The 10,981-nt window shown below is 44.8% G+C and overlaps 1 protein-coding gene across 2 annotated transcripts in view; it reads left to right on the top strand.

The window, feature by feature from the left end:
* Positions 1 to 1,850: 1,850 nt before the first annotated feature.
* The window catches only part of palld (palladin, cytoskeletal associated protein), a 42,969-nt gene continuing 33,838 nt past the window's right edge, over positions 1,851 to 10,981 (top strand). Inside the window, exons 1-3 of one of the 2 annotated variants that reach the window (XM_056603499.1) lie at positions 1,851 to 2,061; positions 3,700 to 3,987; positions 4,105 to 4,824. In XM_056603499.1, the coding sequence (XP_056459474.1) occupies positions 3,701 to 3,987; positions 4,105 to 4,824 (1,007 nt within the window). In that variant the 5' untranslated portion in view covers positions 1,851 to 2,061; position 3,700. Of the gene's footprint in view, positions 2,062 to 3,699; positions 3,988 to 4,104; positions 4,825 to 10,981 lie in introns of those variants that run through there. The other variant, XM_056603498.1, reaches the window with a different exon arrangement.

The following is a 10,981-nucleotide window of genomic DNA, read 5'->3' as shown; positions in this document are numbered from 1 at the left end:
CACTATAGTTATTAACATCAAATTGACTGACCATTGCACTTTGTTGTTCTTAGCACTAATGTTGAATTCATAATGTTGAGCTATCTCTGTATCTTGAGTCTTAACAAATATCACATTTCGACATTTAGTGCATTTGGCAGACGCTTTTATCCAAAGCGACTTACAATAAGTAAATTTGTCAGAAATAGGTGAATCAATAAATTGCTGTCGGTACAGTAAGGATGTTGATAGAACCAAGTGCAAGCACTAACAATCGCTAGGTTAACCCATTCCCTGTATGTGATTGCAGTTGATTATGATTCATTCTCAGCCTCACTTGTACGTCACTGGATTAATGCTTCATATGTGAATGTAAATACCACAACAACTGACATTTAATAACATACTGTAACAGCCATAACACAATGTGATGCAATTTAAATAGAGTCTTCTAAACCCTTATCATTGTCGAGAGGATAGGAATCAACCTTTTGAATACTTTAGTGTTAGTACTTGATCCGGATGGTTGCCGTTGGTGTCCGCAGGTTAGCATAGGGTGAATGCCGATAGCAGCTCAGCGCTAACCCTGAGGTCAGGACCTCCTGTCAAAGAGCTAAAGTGAGAACATGCTCCCCGCCAAGTAAAGTCACCTTCCCCACTCGATACCATGATCTGTGTTTGAACAGCCGAAATTCACTCCCCCATTTTTGTTGGCGTGGTTGTGGAGAGGCAGGAACATTGATACATCTAATGTGGCATTGCCCCTCAGTAAAGGGTTTTTGGAAAGATGATCTGTAACTTGTCTTCTATTCTGAAAGGGAAATACCACTCTGCCAACTAATTTGCCTTTTAGGCAACTCTTACGCAACTCATCATAGCTTCAGCCTTCAGCCTCAGTTAAATGAATCATTACGATGAATTGGAAAGTACAAAAACCCAATTGCTTCAGCACTGTGTTAATTGGTTAAAAGACTTTATGGATCTCCTGTCAATGGAACGTGCAACCTCGGTCCTCAATGATCATCCTTGGTGATGAAGGTCCTGGATCTTTATAATACTGTATTTGAGAACTGCGCAATTAAATGAATGTATTGAATATTATGGATCTGCACCCCCCCCCCCCCCCCGCCCGTGTTGTACTGTGTATGGTTTTGTAATGTCCTGTGAGTTTTGTTATCTTATGATGTATGTATACAAGGTTTGGTATCGTTTTGTTTGTTGTCTTATTTTGTTTTGTGTTTAAGAAAAAAAAATATATATATATCAAAATAAAAAAATAGCCGAAATTCTGGGCTAGCTGGGCCATCAGCCAGTACTAGTCACTACTGTCTCGTCCAATTATCACATTAGCAAGTAGCTGAATATTGCATGACCTACAATTGGATCATGTAATCGCGTAGCGGGCTTGACATGTGTCCATTTACACACAGGGATGTTGATGTTTGGAAAATCATGGTGTAGACTTTAATGAACCTGACACACACACATTCAGAAAACATAACAGATGCATTGACACAAAAAACACATTCATTCACAAAAACATACCCATTCACTCTCATAAACATATAAACACACACACACATACAAACACACACAGGTGCATTCACCCACCAACTCACACAAACACAATCCAAAAAGTACACGCAAACAAATACGCATACACCCACACACAAACACATGCACACACACTGAGATATTACACAAGTGGCCTAATCCCCATATGCTACCTTTTCCCTCCCTCCCTCCCTCCCTCCCTCCCTCCCTCCCTTCCTCCCTCCCTCTCTCGTTCCCTCCCTCACCCTCCCTCTCTCTCTCTCCATCGAAGTGTGACTCTCTGTGAAACCTGAGCTTGGCCCAAATATAGCCCCACACAGCGAGCCATCGGCCCAGGGACAGATGGGTCGGCAGGCCACCGACCAGACCACGCAGTCCAACGTCCGGACCTTCCGCTATCTGTCCTCTCCGCCCCGGCTAACACCAGCACCAGCACCACCATCAAATAAAATAAGAAGTAATAAAAAAAGAACAATCCTGGAAAAACGACATCAGGTGGAAGCGGTTAGATACATCTCCCACCTTTAGGTGAGTTGCTCTGTACTTTCTTTCATATACTTTGACAGACATGTTTTTGGTAGGTGGTTAGTTTGCTAGGGGATTTTAGACCAAACCTGTATTCACTTATAATTTATGATGTGCAATTTAAAAATATTACAGCATTTATGTTATGTTGGACTTATTTTTCAGAATTCTATTTTTTGAAAGGCAAACATTTTATTTAATTTTCAGCTGTTTTTGTTAGCTTTATTGGTGAATTAAAATCTAAAATATACATTCACAGATTGTTATCAAATGCACATTCAATTCATTACAGTTTATGTGTGTGATCAAAAATAGAAGATGAGCCTGACTGACTGTTGGGCTTAGTTTGCTGGGAGACCAACAGTCCGGCCACCACTCATTCAGTCAATGTTACTATTGAAAGGGTTCCGCATTCACATTGTATCACCGCATACTACTCTTCACCTGGTTCACCTTTAGGAGATGTATAAACCTGTCAGTCCATCCATTGTGCCTCCATTGTAGCCATAATTCCCCACTGCATCTCGCTCTTCTGTGGCGTCTGACTGCCGTTCGCTGAAACGTACCCCGCGGGATTAAAAATAACAACAGCTGCTGAGCACAACGCCATCAGTGACACTCACCCTCCTATCTTAACCCCCATACAAACTCCCCCCCCCCCCCCCCCCCCCCCAGTACACATTGTAGATGCCTGGCCCATGTACAATGTGTACTACTAGGCTGAGGTCTCTCAGTCACAAAGTATCACAAAGTACCATTCAACGTCTCAGTGTTTAAATGATACTAGCAGAGAGCTAATTATGTCCATCATCCTAATTATCAAAGACAAAATCATAACCTCTTTGGGCTTACAACATGTGTTAACCACATAAATGTATTACCTTCTGAAGAAAAACCTACTGCAGTACCAGTGACAGTGGAAACAGTAAGAAAGCATGAGAGGTCCAGACAGCATTGGGAAAGCGCCAATAGCCCTAGACCCTTGCTCAACACACACAGTCCAGTGTGGACCAGACCTGCTGCACTGTTGTTGCTGCAACAGCATCAGACGGTTGCCTAAGTTGTTATGAACTCTATGAGTCTGAATAGACACCAGACAGTAGTTTAGTCAACAGGGCAGTGACTTCCAATGGAGGAACACATAATCGTCAATCATACCGTCCTACTTTCTCCCCCCATCCCCCCCATCTGATAACCTTGGTATGTTCCAAGTTGTTCCCCTGGTTGTTGGGATGATGTTTTGATTGTAATTCAAGCGGAAAGCTAGCCTTCACTGCAATGGATGTAAAAATACAATCCATAATACTATCTGTCTTTCGGTTTTTGATCCATGGTCTTTGTTCTTTCTTGCTTTATTTTATTTACACCCACACACACACCCCAAATGCTTTATGTTTGTGTTGAACTGTTGGAGTAAGTCTGTGGTAAGTGAGTGCCTTTGTGTGTGTTGATTAGGATGAGGATGTGTTTGTGTTTGCCTACACGTTGTTTACAAGGGGTGTGTCTGTATTTGCCTGTTGTGGGAGGCTGTGTTGACATGTTGTCAACACAAAGTTGGGTGTGTGTGTGGTTTCTGTGCGTGATTTTGTTTCTGTGCGTTTGTGTTTACTGTTGTTTACTGAGGGCGTGTCTGTTTTGCAGGATGCAGGACGGGAGTTGGACTCAGCCCCTCCCATCTCTGCTGCAGAAGGACCATGCAGGGGGCGGGGCTTCTGACCTGGACGGGGGCGTGTTTTCTGAGGCGTCCTCCGACGGGGACCTCTACCTGGACCCTCCGTGCCAGCTGGACGCCGATGACGGGGACTTCGCCGACCTGACCGCCTTCCTCAGCGCGGATGAGATCAACCTCAGTCTGGATCTGGCCCGAGAGGCCTTCGGAGATGAGCCTGAAACGTCCCCCAAACCCACGCAAGAGGAGCCGGTTCTCCATGCTTCACACTCCTTCCACTCACCTCCCTCCTTCCCCTCTCCCCCCTCCATCCCCCCTCCCCCCTCCATCCCCTCACCCCCCTCCATCCTCTCTCCCCCCTCCATCCCCTCACCCCCCTCCATCCCCTCGCCCCCCCCGGTCCCCCCACTCCCCTCCATGCCCAAGTTTTCAACACCCACCTCACCCCCCGACCACCAGACCAAAGCCTTCCTTCAGGATACCTCTGCTATGGCCTCCGCCAGCCAGAATATGCTCTTCAGCATGACAACACCTACCTCCGGTGAGACGCCGCCTCAGCCCTCGGCAGAGAGGTTTGTGTGCCACAGGTCCATCGCGCCGGTGTACAAGCAGGATGGGCCCCGGCTGCTCCACCAGGGCCTCGAGCTCAGCGACCGCGTGCCCTCGGCCACGGAGTTCTGCAGCCGAGCCGCGTCCTTCATCGAGGAGCTGTCCTCGCTGTTCAAAGGCGCCCCCGGTCGCCCCGAGCAACCGCTGGGCGAGGAGGACTCGTCCTCCCCGGACAGCGGATACCTGTCGCCGAGGAGCCAGCGGATGCCACCGGTGGGTGCCGTCTCTGTCCTGCCCCAGCCCCCTCAGCCCCCTCAGCCCCCTCTGCCCCCCCAGCCACCCTCCACCGCCGGGGGAGGCATGGAGCAACAGGGACCCCCGGGCTCAGCTGAGCCTGTGGGGTACCAGACCTCTGGGGGGGGTCAGAACCAGAACGGAGCCCTGTCGCCACCTGTCTTCACCCAGAAGCTGAAGAGCCAGGAGGTGTCAGAGGGAAGCCCCATTCAGCTGGAGTGTCGAGTCGGGGGAAACCCACTGCCCTTAGTTCGGTAAGGTTCAACCTCTCATAAACTCACATTTATGCCTTTTCTGGTCAGGTTTAATATGGACTAGATTTAGAATAAGGCCTCTTAACCAGTCCTAGAGGTAGATTACGGACCTTAATGTAGCTGTTTCCACTCTCAGTTCATATTGGCCAATACTACCAAGGGGTCTCAGAGCAAGGCATTTGACTCCTAACAAGATGGACATTGGTAATTACTGAATATGTGTGTTTGGTTGTGAGTGTAATTGTCGTGATTAGTACATGTTCACACAGGAAATCAATACTTATTTGCTCTTTGTTTTCTAACAGTTTCATAGCCATTTATTAAATAATAGTTGATCTGGTTGACCAAAGCTTGGTAATGTTACTTAATTTATTATTTAGGGACAGACAAATTGTGTAAGCGTAAAGTTGTATCTTCCTACTAAAAAATTTATTTTGTACAAATTGTTAGTGCTATACCATTGTTCTGGTGAGCTTTCTCTGTGATAATGAAACCCACAGTTACTAGATGGACATTATCTCTTGAGTTAGGAGTTGTGCAGAAGTTTCCCAACAAACTCTGGGGAACTCACGGTTCACCAGAGGCCTGTCTCAGGCGGTGTTAAGAAAAATACCCGTGGCCCACTTTCAGAGTACTTCACTTGACATATGCACCAGGCATAATCTTTCATGTCATTGTACTGCATTAGCAGCAGGTTAATTCAGAGATAACTCGTCTCTGCTAGCATTATATCTGCCCATTGGGCGCTTCGCTGTCCCCCTGGAAGGAGGGATCCCTTCTAAAGGTTTCGTCCCTTGATCTTGGTGGTTTTTCTGTGTCCTTTAGAGGGCTGTGGGCTAGGGGGTGTGGTAAATTGACAGCCTGTCAGGCCTTTTGAGACTGTAAGTGTGATTATTTTTTTTATAATATCACGTCGTACTGCTTCATACTGTTTCATACTGCTTAATTTTTGTGTTGTGGGTCTCAAGCATCTACTTCTTCTCTGAGAATATATTGCACAAAAGTTGGGCCATTGATGTCATTGGTCCAGACTTTGCGTAGAATCAGTACTCCCTCAAATTAGAAAATAGTGGAGTGTGACTGGCTGTACAAACAAAATCGACTTGAAATGGATTTGATATCAGCTAGCAACTTGCAGCGAGCAACTTTCAATACCCCTGAAGAGGTGATCTGGGTTCAGATCTGCGCTGTGTTGACACGCAGGCTTGCAGACCACCTGTTACCGTCACCAGGGGACTTCCAGACCTTATCCATGAGCTTTTGTCAATCCCATTCGCCGGCCAATCAGAAAACCAGACCACCGGGAGTTGAAGGAGTTTCAGTTGGGGATGTACCAACAGACACTACACAACCCCGTCCCTATCCCACAACACACCCCACCTCTCACACTCACGGTAATTCATACCAGTCCATCGGTAAAAATACCCCCCCTCCCCTCTCCTGTTTCCCGATGTATCCTTTTTAATACCAGGTCAACCTTTTTGCTGTTTACTACAAAGTCTTGCAATAACTAATCTAAGCACTTGGCAGTCTTATTTATAAATGACATTCCTATCCCTCTTTAAGTCTCTCTCTCTCTGGGAACTCTTGGTTGAAGGAAGTTTTATGTTATCCTATGTTTGGAGTTGATAAAAGATGCATTTTGAATTGGTTATGTAAGTTATGTTGGGAGGCTACAGGTTAAAGACCGGCCTTAGGGTGATGTTGTCCGTCTCCTGGGGGGCCATGGGGGGGGGGGGGGGGGAGCTCGTTCCTGAAAGTATTAATAGTTTCCAGGCCAACAGGAGCCTCTGTATGGAATGCTTGCAATGTCATGACCGGGAATTTTCCCCCTGTCAGGCCTTCTTCACACCTTCTTCACCATAATGTAGGTAAAAATAAGTGTTTTTCACCCCAAGAGAGATACAAGCAATGCCCAACTGGGACCTATATGCCTGCATGTAGACGAGGGGGCAGACAGAGACAAATTACAGCCTCTGTTTGTTCACGTCCAGTTTATTTATACAGCACCATTATCACAATTACACAGTCTCAATGGGCCCATATTTTACTAAACACTGCATAACCCTACGCCCAGAAGGGAAAGCAAATATACTCCCTAAAGAAGCAGTTGGAAACGATAGAACCATTGAGAGGGAACTGATAGGAGCAACTCTTAGTTAAAAAGGAATATAGGCCTAAAGTACAAAAATAACAATTACAATTAAAACAATTAAATTAACCTTTTTAGCAAGGTGTTGCTAAAGTGTGAAAGTACATACTTCTTCTAACCTTGTGATCTGACAGTATGTGTACAGTAATCTACAATGTACAAATACAGACTTGCTCTTTTGTGATTCTGCAGGGAACTGTGTCGATGGAGAACCATAGAACAGATAATAACAATGATTCCACGTAAAGAACAGTAGTCAATATTTCTGGGTAACAGCATGCTGTATCCTCCATGAACGCTAGAGGGCAGCAGGGCGGCATTCTCTTTCTAAACGAGACCGATCACTTCTCAAAGTAAAACCGTTACAATATCTAAATAGAGAAAACCGTCATGGGTCAGATATTATCTTTAGAGTATGAACATAACCATCTTCTGTCTCCCTTCAGTCCTCAACGCACAGAGGTTAAATGTTTCAGAATAGTATTTTTAGTTTGGTGTTATACATGCAGGGAATGCAGTAACCTTTAGCAAAGCCATATTATATTTCCATTGTTGGAGCCAAAAGTAGTTCACATGATAAACTGTCAACTAATCTTAGTAGCAGGGCAAAGGATTTACTGAAAGACATGATGCTTGTGTGTGTGTGTGTGTGTGTGTGTGTGTGTGTGTGTGTGTGTGTGTGTGTGTGTGTGTGTGTGTGTGCGTGTGCGTGTGGTCTATAATACATGCTCTTTGTATTTATAATTCTGGAAATACCCTTCAATAGGGGTAGATCCAATACACTGCGATGAGAACATGATGGTTATATTGTGTGGGCTTCTGCATACATGCTACTGTTAAGTCATGAAACAGATGTTTTTATAACCTTTAATAACCTCATATAACGTATACTTTCTTATGATGGACTTGCTCAAGTATGGCTACAGGTTAGCTTGCGGACACTGGGATTCAAACCTAGTCATTTTCAGCTGAGAGGCGAACACTGTTGCCACGACGCTAACCTCCTGCCCCCATAAATATGGGGGATAACTTGATGAAATGGTTGAGCAATAAAGAGGCGTCCTTCTCCACATCAAAGGCCCGGTAACGAGCGTGGGACAGAGACTCAGCTATCCTCCTTCCCCTAGACTTTTGTGGCGTTTAATGGCTGAGGAAGTTATTCTTCTCCATTCAAATACTTCTCCCGGTCTTTTGTTTCTCATTAATTTTAATTTTAGAACTTGTAGAACCCACTTTCCGTGTTGAGCCTGAATACAAAAGGCCTATTACTGTTTAGACATGTGGGTTTGGGTTTCGCCTCACACTTTCTTTATGCATGCAAATGCACACCTGTGTGTTTGAGTTTTGGTGGCGCTCTCTCTGCATGAGTTCTAGCCCTCAATCCGCCCCTGGAGAGCCTCTCCTGGCTCCTCAGGGCTGCCAGATTTTGCCACACCTCCTCACCGCAACCTTCATCCATAACGGAGTCCGGGAATCGATGGTTCTCTGGAGCCGTACTTGGCACAAGTACGTCTCCACAACAAGGCTGAAGATAGATAATATTACTACTTTTACATTTTATCATACGCAACATATTTTATACTGTAAAAGCCTTTCTAGGGTACATTGTCACCTCACAAACTCACGTTTCAAGGTCAAATGCCAAAACATCTATTCACCATAATACCATTATCTACAATCAGAGTTGATTATGAACTGCCAAAAAAGGGAATATGACATGGCATCATTCTTTCGTGCCTAAATAGTCCTTTTTACTTTCAAACATCAATTTCAAGTTATCACATTTCTATGGCTATGCCAACGGAAACGGTCCCCGACCCCTGATCCAGGATAATGACCCCTTGCTTAGGCTCTGCTGTCTTTTGTTGTTTTTTCTTAAGTGATAAAGGCCCAATGTGTGGCCTAGAGCTGGGTGTGGCTACCGGTCGGTGTGGCTTGTGGTACAACGGGGAGGTGTCATGCCGTGGTGGAGGTGTCATGCCGTGGGCCATGGTATGTGGAGTGCTTTGGCCTTGACCTGTTCAAATCAAATCAAATTGTGGCCTGTGTTGGCTGTGGTCTGCAGTGCCCACGGCCATTTTGTAGAGGAAAAGGCCATACATTGCTTTGGGATGTGGACTTGTGTAGAGTAGTCTAGTGTACAGTATAGTGTGCTTTTGTGTAGGTTGTATTATAGTGGTGTAGTGTAGTGTAGTGTAGTGTAGTGTAGTGTAGTGTAGTGTAGTGTAGTGAAGGGAAGTCATTTTTACTGAGACTGCTTCAACTTGGAGTGTGTTTCTTATAGTGTGTGTGTGTGTGTGTGTGTGTGTGTGTGTGTGTGTGTGTGTGTGTGTGTGTGTGTGTGTGTGTGTGTGTGTGTGTGTGTGTGTGTGTGTGTGTGTGTGTGTCTGTGTGTGTCTGTGTCTGTGTGTGTTTGTGTGACTGTCTGTGTGTGCTTGTGTGTATGGTGAATGAATGTTCATTCTTGCTAGATTGACTAACAATGCTTTTGACGCAAACAACCGCACACATGAACATCTGAGTAATCCAATTTGTGTGTATGTGTATGTCTGTATGCTTGTGTGTATTTCTATTTATGTGGGTAAGGATTGTCTGTTCACATTTTGATGTATGAGGTCTGAATCGAACCGAGTTGTGGCTGATTCCTCACTCCTGACATGATTACAGTTCCAATCCAAACAAGGGAATTCCCTCGCCACGACCCTCTGGGTGGCTATTTTAAGGTTATTGGGTCCTGATAATCCCTCCCTGCTTTAAATCTTGTGATGGAGCCAATGTGTGTTTCAGTTGGAGAATAACAAATGGTCGCTTGGTTTGAGCAAAACACACAATAACCCCACTGCAGTGAAATCCTGCAAACCTGTTTCTTAGGCTACTAGTCGACTTTAACATCAGATTGGTTAAACATACGCAAACACACACACAATCACTCACACTATCACAGGATTATTATTCAACTTCACCTAAACTTTTTTAGATGAAACCTAAACCTAGTCTTTCCACAGGTAAAATTGTGCAACTCATTAACCTCTGAACTTTACATCCACAAATGTAAAGGTCCTTCTCAAAAGATCTTAAAACCCCCCCTGGCTATCTATTGCCTTGACTCCCGAGCCAGCTCACAGGTTAGCTTAGTAACACTAGCCTCATCCTCAGAAAAAGTGACCGTTTGATGACTCATGACGTAGCATAGCTGCTATGCTAATTGTTTGGCCTGAATTAACACATCCGCCCTTGTAAGCCTCAGACGAAACAGGGCTTGTTTGATCTCTACAGGAGAAGACGGAAAATGATTGGAAAAATGATCTGTGAGGAAAAAAATAAAAATTTAAAATGTAATTAATAAAATTGGTCAGCTGTACATGGCGGTGACATCACAATGATGTCAGGATCTCAATGAGCTCCCCTGAGTTATGCTCTATAACCACAATAACCATTAAGTTATGATCTAGGAGGAGTGGAGCAGGCCCTAATATACTTTAGTGCCCATTTGGCAGTGTTGTAACATCTCATAGGTGGGGATGACTGAGTGACAGGGAGCCAAGTGGTCGGTTTATGGATTCTGTTGGGCAGATGTGAAGTTGTCAGTGTGACGCATAAGCTAGTTCACACATCACTGAAAGCCTTGCGTGTGTGTGTGTGTGTGTGTGTGTGTGTGTGTGTGTGTGTGTGTGTGTGTGTGTGTGTGTGTGTGTGTGTGTGTGTGTGTGTGTGTGTGTGTGTGTGTGTGTGTGTGTGTGTGTGTGTGTGTGTGTGTGTGTGTGTGTCTGTGTGTGTGTGTGTGTGTGTGTGTGTTTCATGCAATATAAACCAACATTGCTCAAATAGTGAAACATTTTTACATCAAAACGTATGTAAATTGATTGTTGTTGAAATGAATGTCTGCATTATGTGGTTTTATCTTAGTGTACCCAAAACTCATGAAGGATAGGCCCCTACAAACTTCTTCTTTCTCTGTCTCATGTCTGTCTGTCTGTCTGTCTGTCTGTCTGTCTGTCTGTCTGT

The sequence above is a fragment of the Gadus chalcogrammus genome, chromosome 12, assembly GCF_026213295.1.
Source record: "Gadus chalcogrammus isolate NIFS_2021 chromosome 12, NIFS_Gcha_1.0, whole genome shotgun sequence".
In the NCBI taxonomy this organism is placed as follows: Eukaryota; Metazoa; Chordata; class Actinopteri; order Gadiformes; family Gadidae; genus Gadus; species Gadus chalcogrammus.
The sequence above is the reverse complement of the archived record's forward strand: the minus strand, read 5'-3'. Positions and strand labels throughout refer to the sequence as shown.